The 24,055-nt window shown below is 50.7% G+C and overlaps 1 protein-coding gene and 6 gene segments (V, D, J or C); 1 reads left to right on the top strand and 6 right to left on the bottom strand.

Annotated features, from left to right (window-relative positions):
- Positions 1 to 314: 314 nt before the first annotated feature.
- On the top strand, positions 315 to 1,346 carry LOC112586577 (dynein light chain 1, cytoplasmic-like). Its single transcript, XM_044946993.2, has one exon. It carries the CDS (start codon positions 614 to 616, stop codon positions 845 to 847), a length of 234 nt encoding a protein of 77 aa, XP_044802928.1. The 5' UTR covers positions 315 to 613; the 3' UTR covers positions 848 to 1,346.
- A 1,078-nt stretch (positions 1,347 to 2,424) lies between these two features.
- Positions 2,425 to 3,029, bottom strand: LOC112586604. The segment is given in 2 exon segments: positions 2,425 to 2,780; positions 2,868 to 3,029. Coding segments are annotated over 2 exon segments (405 nt in total).
- Positions 3,030 to 3,662: 633 nt separating this feature from the next.
- Positions 3,663 to 4,663, bottom strand: LOC123466070. The segment is given in 2 exon segments: positions 3,663 to 4,420; positions 4,557 to 4,663. Coding segments are annotated over 2 exon segments (486 nt in total).
- Positions 4,664 to 6,230: 1,567 nt separating this feature from the next.
- On the bottom strand, positions 6,231 to 7,189 carry LOC112586423. The segment is given in 2 exon segments: positions 6,231 to 7,053; positions 7,141 to 7,189. Coding segments are annotated over 2 exon segments (552 nt in total).
- A 2,915-nt stretch (positions 7,190 to 10,104) lies between these two features.
- LOC123334621 lies at positions 10,105 to 23,083 on the bottom strand (the record flags this gene model as incomplete). The annotated part of the segment is given in 2 exon segments: positions 10,105 to 10,616; positions 23,028 to 23,083. Coding segments are annotated over 2 exon segments (561 nt in total), but the record flags the coding sequence as incomplete, so codon positions are not given.
- LOC123334827 lies at positions 11,765 to 12,641 on the bottom strand. The segment is given in 2 exon segments: positions 11,765 to 12,430; positions 12,562 to 12,641. Coding segments are annotated over 2 exon segments (495 nt in total).
- LOC112586569 lies at positions 19,917 to 20,896 on the bottom strand. The segment is given in 2 exon segments: positions 19,917 to 20,674; positions 20,808 to 20,896. Coding segments are annotated over 2 exon segments (453 nt in total).
- Positions 23,084 to 24,055: the final 972 nt, after the last annotated feature.

The raw sequence follows: 24,055 nt of genomic DNA, 5'->3' as shown, positions 1-24,055 counted from the left end.
ATGGTGGACTCCTCTATGCCCTTCCCTGTCCTGCACAGCCCCTCAGGAAAGGGTGGGTGTGAGGTAAGCACTGTCCCCATGTCCCCATATGCCCATCACATGCCTTTTTCTTCTCTTCCTGTCCCTGCCTGACACTCATCACCCAGCCCTCACCAGCCACACTAATCCCTCACCCTCCACTCCCCATGCTGCTCCAGGAGACGGCCCCCTGGACACATCCTGAGGCTCCAGGCAAGTCCCCACTCCCCTGGGCAGTGAGTCTGTGCTGGGTCCATGTGTCTGGTCCACTCAGGGAACTCAAACCTGCTCCCTGATGCAGGCATGTAGCCAAGGTTCCCTTAAGCTGCCCTCTCCAGGGTGGCTCTCAACCCCTCCCAGCACACCCTGCTTACCATGGACCCACAGTGCCTCCTACTGGCCCATGGTCCACAGTCTCACGGATCTGTGGCTTCTGTCTAAATCAAGAATAGAAATTTAGACACTGATGGCTTTGGTAGTGACCGCCTCTCTATGCAGGTGTGAGCCTGGCAAGCGCCTTCCCCAGGAGACCAAGGCCAGCCCCTGCTCCTTGGTGAGCATGTGTGACTGAAAGGCTGTGATCAAGAATGCCGATATGCCAGAGGAGATGCAACTGGACTCAGTGGAGTGTGCTACTCAGGCACTGGAGAAGTATAATACAGAGAAGGACATCGCGGCCCACATCAAGAAGGAGTCTGACAAGAAGTACAACCCCATCTGGCACTGCATCGTGGGGAGGAACTTCTGTAGTTATGTGACATATGAAACCAAAATCTTCATCTGCTTCTACCTGTGCCAAGTGGCCAATCTCCTGTTCAAATCTGGTTAAAAGCATGGACTGTGCCACACACCTAGTGATCCATCCAAAAACCAGGACTGCAGCCTAAAGTCCAAATACCAGAGACTGAAGTCTTCAGCCCTGCCTAAGGGAACACCTCCATCTTTGAATCTTTATTGGGTTTTGTACGGGGCATTCTCTGTACTGGTTTGTTGTGGTTATAAAGCAATTAGCAAAATGGCTTACATTTGTATTTATTTTCTATTCCATACTTCTCTGCCCATGTTTTTTTTTCTCTTCGAAATCCATTGCTTTAAAGAAAGAAGTCTTTTGGAGAAGGGTGCGTTAATAAACCGTTTGTTCAAATAATCTAGAGTTGAAGATGGCCTCTTTAGTTGATCTTGGGTAGGCTGGTGGGGGTGATTCCTTGAAGTTTCTGCGGGATGTAACAGACTAGCCTATTCAGCACTCTTGCGTTTCATTCTTGCCCATCCTGCTCCTGTCGTGCATGGGAGAATGCTACTCGGAAGTGCGTGTTGAGAGAGGCACGGCAGAGAAACTACTGGACCAACTCTTACTCCCAATCTGATAAGTACATTCCTTAAGCGCTCCTTTTGTGATAACTGCTATAGAGTGCTCCGGGCCTTAGGCCTCACGAGATGATGAGTGTGTCATGGAAGACCTTTAAGCTTCTAGGGCTGTAAAATGGAAACAAGCTGGTAAGAAAGTTGGGCTAATGAGAAATCTGTTGGGCTCTAGACATTTCCCCTCCCCTGCCTGGCCAAAGTACACTCTAAAGATCAAAGGTGGTCTTAAAGGGAAAAAGCTTTTAAGTAGCAGCCCTCCTTGTGATTCTATTAAAGTCTGCAGGAATTTAAACTTACAAGCCTGCTGTGCTGTGCTTTAACTGGCTGTGTTCACATATGAGTTGGAGCTTTCATTAAAAGACACAATTCAAACAAAAAAAGAATAGATATTCCCCACAACCCGTGGACAGGCCACTTTAAAAACTACCTTGTGATTTGGGAAGGGAAGTGACCATAGCTCAGTTGGTAAAGAATCCACCTGCAATGCAGGAGACCCTGGGTGGGGAAGATCCACTGGAGAAGGGAAAGGCTGCCCACTCCAGTATTCTGGCCTGGAGAATTCCAGGGACTATACAGTCCATGGGGTCGCAAAGATGAGGACAGGACTGAGCGACTTTCACTTTCGTGACTCAGATGAAGGAGGAACAATGTGGCTGGAGTAGAAAGGGCCAGGAAGGTGGGAGAGGAGTGACTTACCCACCCAGGAAAGGTGGGCAAGAGAAGAGAGCACGCGAGAGCCAGGCTGGGGGAGAACCTTCCAGAGAGACAGCGATGAGCTGCCTGAGGTGGGACACGAGGGCCTCTTTTTATCTAGTTTACAAACAACCTTCCCTCCTGGAGGTCTCAGGCTCAGGTGATGACTAGGAGTCAGAGCGGGGGAAACTCCTGGTTCACAGGGAGGATACAGAGAAAAGACAGCAATGGATGGTGGACACATGTCCACATGGCCTGGAGTGAGGTCCGGGCCAGCACAGACCACACTCTCAGGGTCACACTGCAGGCACGTGGCAGCAAAGCCCTGAGGCTGCTGATGCTAGGAGCCTACAAGCAAGGGGCTGCCTTGCCTTTTTGCACAGAGAGGAGGTGACCCTGCAGCGCTGTGGAGTAACTGCTGGCGCAGAAGTACACAGATGTCTGGGAGCGGTTGGCAGACTCCAGTGTGAGAGGGAAGTCCTCTGTGCTTGGTCTGGAGACGCTGTAGCCCTCGGGTACATCTCCCTTCTGTGTGTAAGGAGGGTCATTTGAGTAATGGATCAGCCTCATTCCGCTTCCCACGTCTTGTCGGTACCAGTACATATAATTGTGTTTCAGATCCTGAGTGCATCTCGGTGTCGCTTTCTGTCCTGACCTCACGACCTGGAATCTGGGGTCCTGAGTGACCCCAGCATGGACCACCCCTGTGGAGAAGGAGGACCGATGCTGCAGTCACAGCGGACAGCTTTATTGCTGGCACCCCGAAGGGGACCCTGCCCCCCAGGACTCACCTGCCTGTAGGAGACAGAAGACCACACAGCCCAGGAGGCAGGGGCTCATGGCGGGGGTGAGGTTGCAGAGGGCCCTCTGGTGTGTGTGTGGATGAGAGGGGAGAGGGGCTCTCCAGGGAGTCCTTCTGAGATGTCACTGTCCCTCCAGGCCCCAGAGACAACTTGTCACTCAGGGGCCACGCCCCTTCCCCCAGAGGCTCAAATCAGAAATGAACCTAAGTGAACAGTTCACAACAGGGAGACCCATCCGGCTTAATGGGCATCAGCCTCACAATTGTAACCTTTCTGTAAACAGTGTGCAGTTTTATCTACACTTCATTGCGAAGTTAATCTTCATAAATGTGTATATTACTTTAGTTTATCTACATATTTCTATAGCTCTGCATCTTTGGAAATTCCCTCTAGCTTCCTGCTCTCCTTTATGATATGTGTCCCAGTAGGACTTCAAGGCCCATTTCTGCTTTAATTGATCACAGCCCTGAGAATGGCCCTCCACCTACCATGTTTCTCCAGGTATCTGCTCCCAACCTCATTGAAGGCTCATCAACATTTGAGGAATTGTTTGGATCTGTTCTTATCAACTCACTGACAGACAGTCCACCTGCCAAAGGCAGGCACAGCTCCTTCATGTTCACAGGAGCCCCCCCTTCCCATGTCAGGAGAGGCCTCAGGCCTGTGACCCTCCTTTCTGGGTGGAGAGAAGCTGGTTGTCCAGCACAGGACGACGGATTGGCAGAAAGTAATGCAGACTTAGGAGCACCATGGTGAGTCATGGCACACACCAGGGTAAGTGAAAAGTGCTCTTTTTTATTTGAGACATTCTTTTCATGGGAATACCTCCTTGTGATGCGTGGCTGCCATTCATTGAGTAACAGTTCATATCACAGAGCCCCAAACTGTATGTTGTTACACATAACACAACGCGTATATGTAACTTGCTCTGTATGGAGACGGTTCCATGAGGAAAGGGACCACAGGTGTTGAAAAGAAACTTGAGCTGCAATCCTAGCTGTAACAGTCATGAGGTATGAGATCTGGGCAATTCACATCCCCTCAGATATATAAACAGTTAAAATAATACTTACTTTGCATGATCCTAGTGAGCATTACAACATATCAAGAAATGAATGTCTGGGAAAATCTATTGCTCTTCCAGAGACTGAGCTTGGCACACTGGCAACGGACACCCTCACCACCACTTCCTGAGCTGGGGCAGGAGAGTTTTTGTCCCAGAGGCACCTGATCATGCAAAGCTGTGTCTGGGCTGCTGGCACAGAGATACAGAGCGGAGTCCATCAGCTCCAAGGGGGTCAAGTTCAACTCCGAGCGAGAGTCACCTAACTGTTGACCTGAGAATCGATCTGACATGTTTCCTCTTTGATACACTTCTCCATCAAAATACTGAACGAGGAACTGGGGGCCCTGGCCCAGGGCTTGTGCGAACCAGTACACAGAGCGGTGTCCAGATTCAGGGGAACATCTCAGTGTCACTTGCTGTTTTCTTGATTTGGTCAGGAATTTTGGGGTCTGGGTGACTTCGGAATCCACCAGGCCTGTTGGGAAAGACAAGGAAGTAGAGAGGAGAGAACGGGGAAGCCTCCTGCTGCAGTCCTTTCCAGTAGTCTTGCATTTTGGGGATGACAAAAGCAACGTCATCTCAGAAGCTCCCACACTGTGTCCAGGACTCACCTGCTCCCAGGAGGCAGAGAGTCACACAGCAGAGGAGCCTGGAGCCCATGGCAGCATCAGGAACCCAGCACTGCTGCTGGCTGGGGCAGGGCTCCTGGGGTGAGTGATGTAAAGTGCTGACCCTCCTGCTTCCCTGATTGGAGCATTTGCCTATGATGTCACTGCTGTGTCTATCAGGCTGCCCTTGTCCACTGGACCCCTTACCAATACGCAGGGCTGGCTCCTCTATGCCCTCCCTGTCCTGACAGCCCCTTAGCAAGCCTGGGTGTGAGGTGACTTGTCCCCTGGTCCCATACGCACACAACATGCCTTGTTCTCTTCTCCCTGACCATGCCTGAATCTCATCACCAGCCACCTGGCCCTCACCAGCCGCCCCAACCCCTTCACCTCTACCTCTCATGCTGAGGCAGGATACAACCCCCTATGTTCATCTTGAGGTTTCAGGCATGTCCCCAGTTCCGTGGGCAGTGAGGAGTCTGTGCTGGCTCCATGTGTCCCCGGACCACTCAGGGAACTCAGACCTGCTCCCAGATGCAGGCATGATATAGACAAGGTTCTCTTAAGCTGCCCTCCCCAGGGTGACTCACACCCTCCCAGCACACACTGCTTATCATGGAACAGTGCCTCCAAGTGACCAAAGTCAAGGGTCTCATGGATTTGCAGCATTTGTTTACAGAAAGTTTAGCCGCTCAGTCTTGTCCTGCTCTTTGCAACCGCATGGACTGTAACCTCCCTGGCTCTGCTGTCCATGGGATTCTCCAGGCAAGTGTACTGGAGCCATTTCCTTCACCAGAGGATCTTCCTGACCCAGGGATCGAGCCCAGGTTTCCCTCATTGGAGGCAGATGCTTCACCACCTGAGCCACGAGGGAAGTCCTATCTGTTAAATCAAGAGTACAAAAATTCAGGCACCCTGAACACACACACACACACATAACGCGCGCAGGCACACACACACACACATATGCGCACACACACACACATACGCGCGCACGCACACACACACACACACATATGCGCGCGGGCACACACACACATATGCGCACACACACACACACACACGCACACACACACCCCTGTTCTACTGCCTGCCTAGCCTGGCTGACGGGTTGATCTTCAAACCCACTCAGCCTCTGGAGGCAGAAGACTGTATGATCCGAACTTTTTACTAAGAAAGAAAGAACTGCGGCACCACGACAACGACGGTCGTTAGCTAAGATGGAAATATATGATCATAAAATAAATACTCTGAGGATCTCAAGTGAATCTGCCTACAAACATGTATTCCATAACTACTTCTGATTAATCAGATGCATATATTTCCAGATTTTGTATTTAAATTAAGAATGATCAAATTCTAGATAATACTGTCATAAAGAAGTTTTAGAAATATGAGCTCAATTATTTCTGCACTTATAAAATCATGATATAATGGGGGCGATGCAGGATATATTTTGACTTTGAGAAGATTTTGATGAGCGTTCCAGGTAGTCCCAACCTGGCCTAGGTTAGGTGAGCTGCTAAGGATGTCGGGAGGCGGGGGGGTGCGTGTCGAGAACACACAAAGGCAATCTGTCCTCCTTCAGATGGACTCACGTGAGTTTGGGGATGATAGGTGATGTTTCTCTTTGATGAGTCCATACATCTTGCTGAAAACAGACCACATGGAGTGGCCACTTAAAAAGCCTCCCTGTGACTTGGGAAGGGACCTGACCCAGACGAAGGAGGAGCAGTGTGGCTGTGGTAGAGAGGGCCAGGGAGCTGATGCAGGGAGGTGGGGAGAGGAATGTCCTGCCCGCCTGGGAAAGGTGGACAAGAGCCAGCCTAGACCAGGTGAGAACCAGACTGTGGGAGAACCTCCAGAAAGCCAGAAATGAGCTGCCTGAGGTGAGACAAGAGTGTCTAGACGTATCTAATTTATCCAACAACCTTCCCTCCTAGGTCTCAGGCTCATGTGATGACTAGGAGTCAGAGCTGGGGAAGCATCTTCCTGGTTCACATGGAGGCTGCAGAGGAAAGACAGAGATCGATGGTCCCACAAGGTCCCCAAGGCCCGGCAGTGAGGTTCGGGCCAGTCTCCACCGCATACCCAGGGTCACACTGCAGGCACCTGGCTAACAAAGCCCTGAGGCTCCCGGTGCTAGGAGCCTGCACGTGGACCCCTGTCTTTTGCACAGAGAGGAGGTGACCCTGCAGTGCCATGGAGTAACTGCTAGTGCAGAAGTACACAGATGTCTGGGAGCGGTTGGCAGACTCCAGCATTAGAGGGAAGTTCTCTATGCTTGATCTGGAGACGCTGTAGCCATCGGGCACATCTCCTGGCTCACTAGTGAACACACCAGCTGAGTAATGGATCAGCCTCAGCCCGTGTCCCAGGTCTTGTCGGTACCAGTACATGCGGTCATGACCCAGATCCTGAGTACATGTCAGTGTCACGCTCTGTCCTCTCCTCACGACCTGGAATCTGGGGTCCTGAGTGACCCCAGCATGGACCGCCCCTGTGGAGAAGGAGGACCGATGCTGCAGTCACAGGGGACAGGCTTAGTGCTGGCACCCCCAAGGGGCCCCTGCCCCCCAGGACTCACCTGCCTGCAGGAGACAGAAGACCACACAGCCCAGGAGACAGGGGCTCATGGCGGGGGCGGGGCAGGTGGAGGGCCCTCTGGAGTGTGTGTGGATGAGAGGGGACAGGGGCTCTCCAGGGAGTCCTTCTGAGATGTCACTGTCCCTGCCAGGCCCCAGGGAAATCCTGTCATTCAGGGGCCACGCCCCTTTCCCCAGAGGCTCAAATCAGAAATGAACCTGAGTAAAGAGTTCATAACATGGAGACCCATCCAGATCAATGGACTTGAGCCTTATGAGTTGTTGTGTCCTTTCTCTAAACAGTTTATAATGTAAGTGTGTTGTATTCCAGAGATAATTCTTCATTCCTAAGTATGTGAAGTTATATGCAGATTCCGAACTGCAGGGTTGGGGGGTTACTGCGTGCTCCTAAACAGCACATTGTTGAGGGCTCCTGCTGCAGCCCTCATCTCCAGGCTTCTATCTCAGGAAGGCAAAGACATCTCAGAAGCTCCCACACTGTGTCCAGGACTCACCTGCTCCCAGAAGGAGGAGAGTCACACAGCAGAGGAGCCTGGAGCCCACAGCAGCATCAGGAACCCAGGACAGCTGCTGGCTGGGGGTGGGCCTCCTGGCGTGAGTGGTGTAAAGTGCTAACCCTCCTGCTCCCTGATTGGAGCATTTGCCTATGACGTCACTGCTCTGTGCCTCTGCTGGCTGCCCTGTCCACTGGGCCCCTTGCCAGGACAAAGGTGAGCCCTCTATGCCCTTCCTGCCCTTCCCAGCCCCTGAGCAAGGGGTGGGTGGAAGGGTGCACCGTCCCCAGGTCCCCAGTGCCCACAGCATACCTTGTTGTCCTCTGCCAGCCCCTGCCTGACACGCAGCCAGGCACTCACCTGGCTGGCAATCACCAGGCAATCAGCTGACAATCACCCAGCCCTCACCAGCCACCCCAACCCCTCACCTCCACTTCCCTTGCAGCTCCTGGAGACCATCTCCTGGGCACATCCTGAGGATCCAGGCACATCCCCACTTTCCTGGGCAGTGAGGAGTCTGTACTGCTTCCATGGGTCCTGGAACCTCAGGACCTCAGGGCACTCAAACCTGCTTTCTCATTCAGGCATGTAGCCAAGGTTCCTTAAAGCTGCCCTCCCCAGGGTGACTCTCCACCCCTCCCAGGACCCCCGTTTACCGTGGGCCCACAGTGCCTCCTAGTGGCCAATGGTCCACAGTCTCATGGATCTGTGCCTTCTGCCAAAGCAAGAATGTAAATACTCCACACCCTGAACACACACACACACACAACACACACTTGTTCTACTGTCTTCCCAAGCTGGTGACTTAAGATTGATCTGCAAATTGCCTCAGCCTCTGGAGATAAAAGACTGTAGAATCCAACATTTCCATTAAGAAGAAAATAATTGCACATACTAAATGGAAACCCACTCCAGTGTTCTTGCCTGGAGAATCCCAGGGACGGGGGAGCCTCGTGGGCTGCCATCTATGGGGTCGCACAGAGTTAGACACGCTTCAGCAATATGTGAACCGTGAACTTCCTGATGTTCAAGATGGTTTTAGAAAAGGCAGAGGAACCAGAGATCAAATTGCCAACATCCGCCGGGTCATGGAAAAAGCAAGAGAGTTCCAAAAAAACATGTATTTCTGCTTTATTGACTATGCCAAAGCCTTTGACTGTGTGGATCACAAGAAATTGTGGAAATTCTGAAAGGGATAGGAATACCAGACCACCTGATCTGCCTCTTGAGAAATTTGTATGCAGGTCAGGAAGCAACAGTTAGAACTGGACATGAAGCAGCAGACTGGTTCCAAATAGGAAAAGGAGTACGTCAAGGCTGTATATTGTCACCCTGTTTATTTAACTTATATGCAGAGTACATCATGAGAAACGCTGGACTGGAAGGAACACAAGCTGGAATAAAGATTGCCGGGAGAAATCTCAATAACCTCAGCTATGCCGATGACACCACCCTTATGGCAGAAAGTGAAGAGGAACTAAAAAGCCTCTTGATGAAAGTGAAAGTGGAGAGTGAATAAGTTGGCTTAAAGCTCAACATTCAGAAAACGAAGATCATGGCATCTGGTCCCATCACTTCATGGCAAATAGATGGGGAAACAGTGGAAACAGTGTCAGACTTTATTTTTCTGGGCTCCAAAATCCCTGCAGATGGTGCCTGCAGCCATGAAATTAAAAGATGCTTACTCCTTGGAAGGAAAGTTGCGACCAACCTAGATACCATATTCAAAAGCAGAGACATTACTTTGCCAACAAAGGTTTGTCTAGTCAAGGCTCTGGTTTTTCCTGTGGTCATATATGGATGCGAGAGTTGGACTGTGAAGAAGGCTGAGCGCCGAAGAATTGATGCTTTTGAACTGTGGTGTTGGAGAAGACTCTTGAGAGTCCCTTGGACTGCAAGAAGATCCAAGCAGTCCATTCTTAAGGAGATCAGCCCTGGGATTTCTTTGGAGGGAATGATGCTGAAGCTGAAACTCCAGTCCTTTGGCCACCTCATGCGAAGAGTTGGCTCATTGGAAAAGACTCTGATGCTGGGAGGGATTGGGGGCAGGAGGAGAAGGGGATGACAGAGGATGAGATGGCTGGAAGGCATCACTGACTCCATGGACATGAGTCTGAGTGAACTCCGGGAGTTGGTGAGGGACAGGGAGGCCTGGCGTGCTGCAATTCACGGGGTCGCAAAGAGTCGGACACGACTGAGCGACTGAGCTGATCTGAAGTGACTTAGCAGCCGTGTCACAGTGGTGTGCTAAGGCGGAATCACACGGACCTTCAATACAGACACTGCTGAGCTCAGGTCAATACAGCCTGGAGCACTGCATTCCGTAGATCCCTCTGATTAATCAGACTCACATATTTCTAGATTTTCTACACAAATTAAGTATTACCAATTCTAGGTAACGGATTTATATACAGAGATTATATATATAGAAACCCATTTATTTTTAGAGTTATAAAACTTTGAAATAAAAAAACCAGCCGTCCACTGCATTTGACGTCGATGTAGCTGGGCGTGATATGAGACTGCACACTCCGTGTCACACTGCAGGCATGTGGCCCTGGCTTCCAAGGTTCCGGGTGTGAGAAGCCTGCAAGGGGCTCTCCTCCTTCCAGGCTGCAGGGCTTCCCTTATCTTTTTGCACAGAGATGAGGTGGCTGTGCAGCACCGTGGATAACCGCAGGCGCAGAAGTACACAGATTTCTGGGAGCGGTTGGCAGACTCCAGCATGAGAGGGAAGTTCTCTGTGCTTGGTCTGGAGACGCTGTAGCCCTCGGGCACGGCTCCTTTCTCCGTGGTGGGAGGGATAACTGAGTAATGGATCAGCCTCAGCCCGTGTCCTGGGTCTTGTCGATACCAGTACATATAGCTGAAGCTCAGATCCTGAGTACATGTCAGTGTCCCGCTCTGTCCTGTCCTCACGACCTGGAATCTGGGGTCCTGAGTGACCCCAGCATGGACCGCCCCTGTGGAGAAGGACGACCCATGCTGCAGTCACAGCGGACCTGCTTAGTGCTGGCACCCCGAAGGGGACCCTGCCCCCAGGACTCACCTGCCTGCAGGAGACAGAAGACCACACAGTCCAGGAGTCAGGGGCTCATGGAGTGGGTGGGGCAGGAGGAGGGCCCTCTGGTCTGAGGGTGGATGAGAGGGGAGAGGGGCTCTCCAGGGAGTCCTTCTGAGATCTCACTGTCCCTGCCAGGCCCCACAGCCAATCTGTCACTCAGGGGCCACGCCCCTTCCCCCAGAGGCTCAAATCAGAAATGAACCTCAGTGAACAGTTCACAACACGGAGACCCATCCAGAAGAACAGACGTAATCTCATAAGTTGCTGTAACCTTTCTGTAAATGTTAAAGGTTTTTCTGTAGATGTTAAACTGATTCAATGTTTTGTATGTTCTAGTCCAGACATAAATCTTCATTAACATGTACATTACTTGTATTTATCTACATATTTCTGAAGTTTTGAATCCTGGGGAAATCCTTCTGGCGTCCTGCTGCCCTTTATGATATGCGTCCCAAGAGCACTTCAAGCGGAGAAGGCAATGGCACCCCACTCCAGTGTTCTTGCCTGGAACATCCCAGAGACGGGGAAGCCTGGTGGGCTGCCGCCTATGGGGTCGCACAGAGTTGGACACAACTGAAGCGACTTAGCAGCAGCACTTCAAGGCTCCCTTTCCACAACATTGCCCACAGTCCTGAGACAGTCCCTCCACCTACCGTGTTTCTCCAGGTTTCTGCTCCCAACCTCATTGCAGGCTCATCAACATTTGAGGAATTCTTTGATCTGCTTCTAATCAATTCACTGACAGACAATCCACCGGTCAAACGCAGGTACAGCTCCTTCATGTTCACAGCAGCCCTTGATTCCCGTGTTGGGGGGAGGGAGCAAGCAGAGTCCCCTCATGCCGGTGACCCACCCTCTGGGTGGAGATAAGCTGGGTGCCAGGCACAGAATGACATTTTGGCACAAAGGAGTACAGATGCAGGAGGGATGGGGAGGGAGGTGCGGACGCCAGGGTAATGAAAAATGCTCAGCTTTTATTTGAGACATTCCTCTCATGGGAATACCTCCTTGTGAAGTGTGGCTGCCATTCATTGAGTAACAGTTCATATCACAGAGCCCCAAACTGTATCTTGTTACACATAACACAATGCGTATATGTAACTTGCTCTGTACACAGATCCATGAGTGAAGGGACCACGGGTGTTGAGAACACACTTGAGCCGGGATGCTAGCTGAAACACTTATGAAGTATGAGATCTGGGCAACTCACTTCCCTGAGATGTACAAACAGATAAAATGGTACTTACCTTGATGACGTTAGTGAGCATTAAAACATATCAAGAAGTGAATGTCTGGGAAAATCTATCGCTCCACCAGAGACTGGGCTTGGCAGGCTGGCAGCTGACACACGGGCACCACTTCCTGAGCTGGGGCAGGAGTGTTTTTGTCCCAGAGGCACCTGATCATGCAGGGCTGTGTCTTGGCTGCTGGCACAGAGATACACGGCTGAGTCGGTCAGCTCCAAGGAAGTCAAGTTCAGCTCAGAGCTAGAGACACTGAACTGTTTTCCTGAGAATCGATCTGATAGGTTTCCTTTCTCATTCTCTGCCCTATTGTAATACTGAATGAGGAATTGGAGGCCTTGGCCCAAGGCCCGTTGGGACCAGTACACAGATCGGTGTCCAGACTCAGGGGAACATCTCAGTATCACTTGCTGTTTTCTTGATTTGATCAGGTATTTGGGGGTCTGGGTGACTTCAGAATCCACCAGGCCTGTTGGGGAGGAGACAAGAAAGCTAAGGGCAGAGCACAGGGAAGCCTCCTGCTGCAGCCCTCATCGCCAGGCTTCTATCTCAGGGAGGCAAAGACATCTCAGAAGCTCCCACACTGTGTCCAGGACTCACCTGCTCCCAGGAGGCAGAGAGTTACACAGCAGAGGAGCCTGGAACCCATGGCAGCATCAGGAACCCAGGACTACTGCTGGGTGAGGGCTGGGCTCCTGGGGTGAGTGGTGTAGAGTGCTGACCCTCCTGCTTCCCTGATTGGAGCCTTTGCCTATGACGTCACTGCTCTGTGTCTCTGCAGGCTGCCTTTGTCCACTGGACCCCTTGGCAGGACCCAGGGCTGGTTCATCTAAGCTATTCCTTGTTCTGCACAGGTCCTCAGCCAAGGGTGGGTGTGAAGTGAGCACTGTCCCCATGTCCCCATATGCCCTTAACGTGCCTTTTTCTTCTCTTCCTGTCCCTGCCTGACACTCATCACCCAGCCCTCACCAGCCACACTAATCCCTTCACCCTCCACTCCCCATGCTGCTCCAGGAGAAGATTCCCTGGGCATATCCTGAGGCTCCAGGCATGTCCCCATTCCCCTGGGAAGTGAGGAGTCTGTGCTGGGTCCATGTGTCTGGACCACTCAGGGAACTCAAACCTGCTTTCTGATACACGCATGTAGCCAAGTTTCCCCTAAGCTACCCTCTCCAGGGTGACTCTCAACCCCCTCCATCACACCCTGCTTACCATGGGCCCACAGTGCCTCCTAGAGGCCAATAGTTTCATGGATCTGTGCCTTCCATCTAAAACAAGAATACAAATTCCCTGCTCTCCACACTTTCAACCCCTACTCACACAAACACACACACACACACATACACACATCCCTCACCTGCTGCCTTCCCAGCCTGGATTAATTAGGGTTGATCTTCAAGTCTAGTCTTAGCCTGTGGAGGTAAAAAACTGTATGATCAGACATTTATACTAAGAAGGAAATAAGTGCAGCACTAGATTCCAGAATCTGGTTCCCTAACCTTAGGGCAGGCCTATCGACACTTGAGGAATCCTTGGGCTCCCTTTCTTATTAATTCACCGACTGACAGGAGGCCTCTCACACGCAGGCTCAGCTCCTTCATGTCCACCTTAGCACGTGCTTCGTGTCATGTCTGAGGGGTTGGGGAGCAGCAAGCTGAACCTCCTCAGGCCTGTGACCCAGCTTGCTTTGAGGAAAGAAGCTGGTTGCCCAGCACCACGGACGACATGTTGGCACAAAGGAGTACAGACGTGGGAGGGATGTTGGGAGAGATGGCTGACCCCAGGGTAAAGGAAAAATGCTCCAATTTTACCTGAGACATCCATCCATGGGGGTACTTCCTTGTGAAGCGGGGCAGCCATTCAGTAACCGATATCCTAGAGCCCCAGACTGGATCACATGCACAAACCTCACATTTGGAAGGACCCTGCACTGGCTGCCATGCTCTGCTGCTCTGATTTTCAAATTCTCAATAATTTCTGAACCTGAATATCGTGCACATGGTCATGAGTGGGTGACCGTGGTGACCTGCTGATGAGCTGGTTTCCACGGAACCTGATCACACGTCTGGGGTCTGGGGGACTAACCATTCCCTGGGCCTCAGAGACAAAAACACAGAAACTAAAGTCAGAAGCAATGAATGAGCTCGATATTGTAGCCATAAAAAAGCCTTGAATCGGGGCTTGGCAAGTCCATGGGATCCATACCTGTGCTCAGAATGTGTCTGGTCCAAGAGACAGTGAGACCCACAGCGCAGGAGACTAGTGACCAGGCCAGGGCGCTACAGAAAGGGGGACTTTTCAATTCAACTCCTGTGACTCGAACACTGGGGTCAAATCAAAGCCAAGCCTTCTCCTGACATGAAATGATCTCTCACCAAATTGCTGCTGCTGGTTGCCTGCTCAGTCCCAGCACCAGTGTGTGAGCAGGAGGCCGTGCTGTGTGCATATCACATGGGATCTCTATGGAATTTCCTAGGAGATGAGGACTTCCTCTCAAAATAGCATCATAAAATCATTTCCGATAATGTGTGCACGAGAAAGGAAATTTATGAAAGTGCATTGAAAAAAAAAAAAACACACAACTTGTACCAGCAGAAAAGACCTTTGGATGGTCATTTTCCAAACCATCCATCTCCAGATAGGATAGTCCCTGACATGGATATGGTGCTCACATGCTTTCAAGAACTTCTTCAACCAAAATACTTTCCAGGAACAATCACTTAAATATTTAGCTCTGGGATAAAGAGGACTTAAAAAAAAATGATGGCAACAGAAATCATACTGCTGGTTGTCAGGGAAGGAGACAGGCCTGGGAATGGGGCCTCAGAGGATTTTTGGTGATGAAATGTTCTCAGCCTTTATAGGTGAACGTTCCGTGGGCACACACACATGGATTGATCAGAACCATTCATCTGTTCACTGTGCAGTGTGTAACGTTACTGTATATACAGCGGACCCCTTGGACCACACGATTTTGAATTTCATGCGTTCAGTTTTGTGTGGAGTTTTTAATAGATACTAACTACAGACCGTGTTGTTCATCTGGTAAAGAATCTGCCTGCAGTATGAGAGACCTGAGTTGGATCCCTGGGTTGGGAAGATCTGCTGGAGAAGGGAAAGACTACCCACTCCAGTACTCTGGCCTGGAGAGAATTTATATTTCAGGGACTGTATAGTCCATGGGGTTGCAAAGAGTCAGACCCGATTGAGTGACATTCACTTTCACTTTTCACAGTACCACACAACTGTGGCTGGTTGAATCTGTGGATGTGAAATCATAAACAGGGTTGACTGAATTTTAAACAAATTTTACAGCAGGGTTAAGGCTGGTTCAGGGCCCCCAACTTCACATTATTCAAATGTTAACTATAATTCATATGGCAATAAAGTTAATGTAAAAACGCCTGAGGGTAAGTTACATGCTCTGTATATCTCATGTATGGAACCGGCAAGCATAATTACTTTCTTTCCTATGACATCTGAAGTCCTCAAGTATAGGGTTTGAAGTCACAATGTGTCCATATCTACTTTTGCACCTAGGAAGCACTAGAGGAGGCTGTCAGAGATTAGCAAAGGGAGTGAAGAAATCCAGAGTCCTGTCACCTGCCAGGGACTTCATGTTTACTAACTTCTTGTGAAGCCAGACTCTGCCTTGGATATTTAGTTTTATTTTTTGGGTGCTCCAAAGAGGGATATTTTTTGGCTCAGATGGTAAAGCGTCTGCCTGCAATGAGGGAGACCCGGGTTCAATCCCTGGGTTGGGAAGATGCCCTGGAGAAGGAAATGGCAACCCACTCCAATATTCTTGCCTAGAAAATTCCATGGAAGGAGATGCCTCGTGGGCTACAGTCCATGGAGTCGCAAAGAGTCGGACAGGACTGAGCCACTTCAGCTTCAACATGTAAATATGTATGTTTTAATAATAGATTAGATTAACATTTTAATTCGTAAAGCAGATGACCCTCCATAATGTCGGTGGCCTTCATGAAACCAGGTGAAGGGATGAATAGACGAAAACATTGATCCTCCCCCAAGTTAGAAATCATTGTCAGCCGATGGCCTTCACACTGGACCGTTAGTTCTTCTGCTTTTGAACTTAAACATCAGCTCCCCTCAGTCTCTAGTAGCACCAGACCCGCTTGCAGCATTTGGACTTACCAGTCTTAACAACTTTGTGAGCCAATTGCTTTAAAACGTGTATGTGTGTATGTGTGTGTTTGTGTGCGTGTGTGTGTGTTTCTGTGTATTATTTATTCTATGTGGGGGAAAGTTTTATGGGGGCAAAGACCAAAAGTGATGAGGACAGGCTGTAATCAAATTCCTTGCTCTGAAAGCAGTGACATATAAGATGTGGACAAGTCAGTTCCCCTCAGATGTATAAACAGGTAAAACAATATTTGCCTAGCATGATCTTTGGGAGCATTAAAACAGAGCAGAGGAAGAATTTCTGGGAGAGTCTATCGGATCTATCTAGGCCTGGAAGGGAGGCAGTCACCCTCACAACCACTTCCTGAGCTGGGGCAGAAGTGTTTTTGTCCCAGAGGCACCTGATCATGCAGGGTTGGGTCTTGCTGCTGGCACAGGGATACATGGCTGAGTCTGTCAGCTCCAAGGAGCTCAGATTCATCTGAGAGCTAGAGTCACCGAACTGTTCACCTGAGAATTGATCTGGCATGTTTCCTTTCTCATTCTCTTCCCCATTATAATACTGAACAAGGAACTGGGGGCCCTGGCCCAGGGCCTGTTGGTAGCAGGATACAGAGAGGTGTCCAGACTCAGGGGAACATCTCAGCATCACTTGCTGCTTTCTTGATTTGATCAGATATTTGGGGGTCTGGGTGACCCCAGAATCCACCAGACCTGTTGGGAAGGAGACAGAAGGAAGCTGAGGGCAGAGCACAGGGGAGCCTCCTGCTGCAGCCCTCATCGCCAGGCTTCTATCTCAGGGAGGCAAAGACATCTCAGAAGCTCCCACACCGTGTCAAGGACTCACCTGCTCCCAGAAGGCAGAGAGTCACACAGCAGAGGAGCCTGGAGCCCATGGCAGCCTCAGGACCCAGGACTGCTGCTGGCTGGAGGCAGGGCTCCTGGGGTGAGTGGTGTAAAGTGCTGACCCTCCTGTTCCCTGATTGGAGCGCTTGCCTATGACGTCACTGCTCTGTGTCTCTGCAGGCTGCCCTTGTCCCCAGGACCCCTTGGCAGGACCCAGGGCTGGCTCCTATATGCTATTCCCTGTCCTGACAGCCGCCAGGAAGGATAGGTGTGAGGGGAGCTTCGTCCCCTGGTCCCATGTGTCCACACACATTTGTTCTGCTCCGTCTGACCCTGTCTGACACCCAGCCCTCACCAGATACCCCAACTTCTCACCCTCCCCTTCCCATGCTGCTCCACAGATGGCCCCCTGGGCACATCCTGAAGCTCCAGGCAGGATCCCTCTTCCCTGAGCAGAGAGGAGTCTGTGCTGGCTCCATGTGTCCCAGGACCACTCAGGGAACTCAAACCTGCTCCCAGGTGCAGGCATGTAGCCAAGGTTCCCTTAAGCTTCCTTCTCCAGGTGACTCTCAACCCCTCCCAGGGCACCCTGCTTACCATGGAAACACAGTGCCTCCTAGTGGCCGAAGGTCCATGGTCTCATGGATTTGCAGCCTCTGAAGCAAGGTTTCAAAAATCCCACACCCTAAATACAAACACATACACACACATATCTGTTCTACTGCCTTCTTAGCCTGGCTGATTAGGGTTGATCTTCAAATCCACTCTTAGCATCTGGAGGTAGAAGACTGTATGATCTGACCGTTTTCCTAACAAGGAAATCATTGCTTCACCACTACAATGATGGTAGTTAGCTAAAATGGAAATATATGTTATAAAATAAACGCTCAGAGGATCTCAAGTGAATCTGCCTGCAAACATGTCTTCATAACTACTTCTGATTAATCAGAGGCATGTATTTTCAGATTTCCTATTTAAATGTGTATTAACCTATTTATTTCCTATGAACTTGTAAATCTTGATATAGTAAGATACCATGGAGGAAGTATTTTGACTTTGAGAATATTTCTCTGAAGGAAATGGTGGCAACCTGGTCCAGGTTAATTGAGATGCTAAGAAAGAGGGGCAGGAAGGAGAACACACACCCCCCGCCTGTCTCTCCTCCTGGGAATGGACTCCCAAGGGATTTTGGCTGGTTTCCAATTAACTGAGGTTGTTTTCTCTTTGATGACCCCAAGAACTTGCTCAAACACGACCGCTTACGCTTGGTTACAAAGTTCCCTGTGTCATGGGAAGGGACATGACCCAGATGAGGGGAGAGAAGTGTGTCTGGACACAGAGGGCAGGGGACCTGAGCCCAAGGCAGCATGGGAGGAAAGACCCGCCCCTCTGGTGGGCAAGAGCAGGGAGCACTTGAAAGCTAGGCTGCCGGAGAAACTTCCAGAGAGACAGCAATGAGGTTCTGGGAGAGACAAGATGGTCTAGATATATCTGATTTACTAATATTCTTCCCTTCTGGAGGTCTTAAGCTGATGCGGAAGAGTCAGAACTAGTCAGAACTGGATACAGTCCGAACTGTATCCAGGGAGGATGCAGAGGAAAGACAGAGACTGATGGTGGACACGTGTGTCTGAGTCCCTGGGGTCAAATCCAGGCCTGTCCAGGTCACACATCAGGGTCACAGTGCTGGCACGTGGTCCCCAGGGCATTAGGTTCCCAGTGCTAGGATCCTGCATGTGGGCCCCTTGTCTTTTTCAACAGAGAGCAGGTGACCCTGCAGCTCCATGGAGTAACTGCTGGCACAGAAATATACAACTGTCTGGGAGCATTTGGCAGACTCCAGCGTGAGAGGAAAGTTCTCTGTGTTTGATCTAGAGACGCTGTACCCGTGGGGCATGTCTCCTGGCTCGCTAGTGTGCACACCAGCTGAGTAATGGATCAGCCTCAGCCCATGTCCCAGGTCTTGTCGGTACCAGTACATGCGGTCAAGACCCGGATCCTGAGTACATTTCAGTGTCATGCTCTGTCCTGTCCTCACGATCTGGAATCTGGGGTCCTGAGTGACCCCAACATGGACCGCCCCTGTGGAGAAGGAGGACCGATGCTGCAGTCACAGCGGACAGGCTTAGTGCTGGCACCCCGAAGGGGACCCTGCCCCCCAGGACTCACCTGCCAGCAGGAGACAGAAGACTATACAGCCCAGGAGGCAGGGGCTCATGGCGGGGGCAGTGCAGGTGGAGGGCCTTCTGAGGTGTGTGTGGATGAGAGGGGAGAGGGGCTCTCCAGGGAGTCCTTCTGAGATGTCACTGTCCCTCCAGGCCCCAGAGCCAACTTGTCACTCAGGGGCCACGCCCCTTCCCCCAGAGGCTCAAATCAGAAATGAACCTGAGTGAACGGTTCACAACAGGGAGACCCATCCGGCTTAATGGGCATCAGCCTCACAATTGTGTAACCCATCTGTAAACAGTGTGCAGTTTTATCTATACTTCATTGCGAAGTTAATCTTCATAAATGTGTATATTACTTTAATTCATCTACATATTTCTATAGCTCTGCATCTTTGGAAATTCCCTCTAGCTTCCTGCTCTCCTTTATGATATGTGTCCCAGTAGGACTTCAAGGCCCATTTCTGCTTTAATTGATCACAGCCCTGAGAATGGCCCTCCACCTACCATGTTTCTCCAGGTATCTGCTCCCAACCTCATTGAAGGCTCATCAACATTTGAGGAATTGTTTGGATCTGTTCTTATCAACTCACTGACAGACAGTCCACCTGCCAAAGGCAGGTACAACTCCTTCATGTTCACAGGAGCCCCCCCTTCCCATGTCAGGAGAGGCCTCAGGCCTGTGACCCACCTTTCTGGGTGGAGAGAAGCTGGTTGCCCAGCACAGGACGACGGATTGGCAGAATGTAATGCAGACTTAGGAGCACCATGGTGAGACGTGGCACCAGGGTAAGTGAAAAGTGCTCTTTTTTATTTGAGACATTCTTTTCATGGGAATACCTCCTTGTGATGCGTGGCTGCCATTCATTGAGTAACAGTTCATATCACAGAGCCCCAAACTGTATCTTGTTACACATAACACAACGCATATATGTAACTTGCTCTGTATGGAGATGGTTCCATGAGGAAAGGGACCACAGGTGTTGAAGAGAAACCTGAGCTGCAATCCTAGCTGTAACAGTCATGAGGTATGAGATCTGGGCAATTCACATCCCCTCAGATATATAAACAGTTAAAATAATACTTACCTTGCATGATCTTAGTGAGCATTACAACATATCAAGAAATGAATGTCTGGGAAAATCTATTGCTCTAGCAGAGATTGGGCTTGGCACACTGGCAGCCAACATGCTCACCACCACTTCCTGAGCTGGGGCAGGAGAGTTTTTGTCCCAGAGGCACCTGATCATGCAGGGCTGTGTCTTGGCTGCTGGCACAGAGATACACAGCTGAGTCTGTCAGCTCCAAGGAAGTCAAGTTCAGCTCAGAGCGAGAGTCACTGAACTGTTTTCCTGAAAATCGATCTGATAGGTTTCCTTTCTCATTCTCTTGCCTGTTGAAATACTGAATGAGGAATTGGGGGCCTTGGCCCAGGACCTGTTGGTACCAGTTCACAGAGCGGTGTCCAGATGCAGGGGAACATCTCAGAATCGCTTGCTGCTTTCTTTGTTTGATCAGGTATTTGGGGGTCTGGGTGACCCCAGAATCCACCAGGCCTGTTGGGGAGGAGACAGAAGGAAGTTGAGGGAAGAGCACAGGGAAGCCTCCTGCTGCAGCCCTCATCCCCAGGCTTCTATCTCAGGGAAGCAAAGACATCTCAGAAGCTCCCACACTGTGTCCAGGACTCACCTGCTCCCAGAAGGCAGAGAGTCACACAGCAGAGGAGCCTGGAGCCCATGGCAGCATCAGGAACCCAAGACTGCTGCTGGATGGGGCGGGGCTCCTTGGCTGTGTGGTGTAAAGTGCTGACCCTCCTGCTTCCTTGATTGGAGCATTTGCCTATGACGTCACTGCTCCGTGTCTCTGCATGCTGCCCTTGTCCAATCTGGACCCCTTACCAATATGCAGGGCCAGCTCCTCTGTGCCCTTCCCTGTGCTGCACAGCCCCTCAGCAAAGGGTGGGTTTGAAGTGTGCACTCTCCCTCTGTCTCCATATGTCTACAATACGGCTTGTTCTCCCCTCTCTGCTCCTTCCTGACACTCGTCACCAAGCCCTCAGCAGCCGCCCGGACCCCTCACCCTCCACTTCCCATGCAGCTCCCCCTGAGTACATCCCGAAGCTCCAGGTACGTCCCCACTTCCTTGGCACTGAGGAGCCTGTGCTGGCTCCATGTGTCCCAGGATCTCTCAGGGAACTCAAGCCTGTTCCCTGACACAGGCATGCAGTTAAGGTTCCCTAAAGCTCCCTCTGCTGGGTGATGCTCACCCCTCCCAGCTCACCTGCTTGCATGGGCCACAGTGCCTCCTACTTGCCAGTGGTTCACAGTCTCATGGATTTGCATCCTCTGTCTAAAGCAAGGGTACAGAAACCCCATAGCCTTAATACACACTCACACACACACACACTCTCACACACACACTCACATTCTAATGTTCTACTGCCTTCCCATCCTGGCTGAATTACGGTTCATCTTCAAATCTACTCTTAGCCTCTGGAAGTTGAAGACTCAATGGTCCGACATTGCTACTAAGAAGGAAAGAATCGCTGCACCACTGCAGTGATGGTACTCAGCCAAGATGGAAATAGTCGCCATAAAATAAACACTCTGAGGATCTCACGTGACTCTGCCTGGAGACCTGTATCCCATACCTACCTCTGATGAATCGGATACATGTATTTCCAGATGTCTTGTATAAATTAAGCATTTCCAAATTCTAGTTGATACAATTTGTAAAGAGGTTTTATATATACGAACTCATATATTTCTGCACTTATGAAATCTTGATGTAATGGGGCAATGGAAGATATATTTTGACTTTGAGAAGATTTTGATGAGGGAGGTGGTGCCAAGCTGGCCGAGGTTAGGTGAGATGCTGAGGAAGTCAGGGGCGGGAGGATGTACATAGAAAGCCAGTCTCTCCTTCAGATGGACTCACATGAGATTTGGATAATTGATAATTAACTGAAGCTGATTTCTCTTTGATGACTCCAGACAACTTGCTCAAAGCAGACCATGTGGAGAGGGCACTTTAAAGGCTTCCCTGTGACTTGGGAAGGGACATGACCTGGATGAGGGAGGAGCAGCATGGGTGTGGTAGAGGGAGCCAGGGAGGTGAGGAGAGGATGTCCTGTCCACCCAAGAAAGGTGGGCAAGAGCAGAGACCACATGAGAGCCAGTCGGGGAGAACCTTCCAGAGAGAAGCATTGAAGTGAGACAAGGTGATCTGTTTTTATCTAATTTACCAGCAACCTTCCCTCCTGGAGGTCTCAGGCTCAGGTGATGACTAGCAGTCAGAGCTGGAGAAACATCTTCTTGGTTCACAGGGAGGATGCAGGGGAAAGACAGACATGGATGGTGGACATATGTCTCGGAGTCCCTGAGTGAAGTTTGGGTCAGCCTAGTCCATACACCTAGGGTCACACTGCAGGCACATGGCTAACCAAGCCCTGAGGCTCCCGGTTCTAGGAGCTTTCACTTGGACCCCCTGTCTTTTTGCACAGAGAGGAGGTGGCCATGCAGCACCGAGGAGTAACTGCTGGCACAGAAGTACACAGATGTCTGGGCGTGGTTGGCAGACTCCAGCGTGAGAGGGAAGTTCTCTGTGCTTGATCTGGAGACTCTGTACCCGTTGGGTACGTCTCCTTTCTCTGTGGTGGGAGGCCCAGCTGAATAATAGATCAGCCTCAGCCCATGTCCAAGGTCTTGTCGGTACCAGTACATATAGTTATGACCCAGATCCTGAGTACATGTCAGTGTCGTGCCCTGTCCTCTCCTCACGATCTGGAATCTGGGGTCCTGAGTGACCCCAGCATGGACCGCCCCTGTGGAGGAGGAGGACGGATGCTGCAGTCACAGAGGACAGGCTTAGTGCTGGCACCCGGAAGGGGACCCTGCCCCCAGGACTCACCTGCCTGCAGGAGACAGAAGACCACACAGCCCAGGAGACAGGGGCTCATGGCGGGGCAGGGGCAGGTGGAGGGCCGTATGGTCTGAGTGTGGATGAGAGGGCGAGGGGCTCTCCAGGGAGTCCTTCTGAGATGTCACTGTCCCTCCAGGCCCCAGAGACAACCTGTCACATGGCGGCCACGCCCCTTCCCCTAGAGGCTCAAATCAAAGTGATTAGAACAGGGAGATGGCTTGGACAGATTGCTTGGACATGGTCTGAACAGCCGTAAGTCTTACAAAGTGCTGTAACCTTTCCTTAGAGTAGTTTGTACCTTTTATGTATGTTTTACTCCAGAGATAATTCCTTAATTTGTATATTAGCTTATTTGTCTACATATTTCTGTAGTTTTGAATCTCAGAGGAAATCCTTAGGGCTTCCTGCTGTCCTTTATGCCCCATGCATCCCGAATACTCCCTCAAGTGTGGTTTCCTCTTTGCTCAACTGACCTAGTCCTGCTCCTGTCCTCTCACCTACAGTGATTCTTTGGGGTCTGGTTCCTTAACTGCAGGGCAGACTCATCACTATTTGAGAAATCCCTTGGCTCTATTTCTTCTCAGTTCACTAACATACAGCTGCTGCTGCTGCTGCTACTAAGTTGCTTCAGTCGTGTCCGAGTCTGTGGGACGGCATAGACGGCAGCCCACCAGGACACCTGCCAAATGCAGGTACAGCGGCTTCATGTTTGCCAAAGTATGTGCTTCCCGAGTCTGAGGGCGCAGGGAGGGGACACAGCAAGTAGAACCACCGCAGCCCTAAGACAGAACTTTCTTTGTGGCCAGAAGCTGGTTGCTCAACGCGGATGACATTTTTAAACAAAGGAACATATATATGAGAGGGATTTGGGGAGAAGTGCCGGACTCCAGGATAAATGAAAAGTGCTCTGACTTTATGTGAGACATCCACCCCATGGGAATACTTCCTTGTGAAGCATGACTGTCAGTAATAAATTGATATCCTGGAGCCCTAGAGTGTACCTTGTTGCACAAACC

The sequence above is a fragment of the Bubalus bubalis genome, chromosome 8, assembly GCF_019923935.1.
Source record: "Bubalus bubalis isolate 160015118507 breed Murrah chromosome 8, NDDB_SH_1, whole genome shotgun sequence".
Taxonomy (NCBI): Eukaryota; Metazoa; Chordata; class Mammalia; order Artiodactyla; family Bovidae; genus Bubalus; species Bubalus bubalis.
This window is presented reverse-complemented; position numbering and strand designations above follow the sequence as displayed.

Bases quoted from the DNA above. Each gene is read 5' to 3' on its own strand.
- LOC112586577 (XM_044946993.2), top strand. From the start codon at position 614: ATGCCAGAGGAGATGCAACTGGACTCAGTGGAGTGTGCTACTCAGGCA.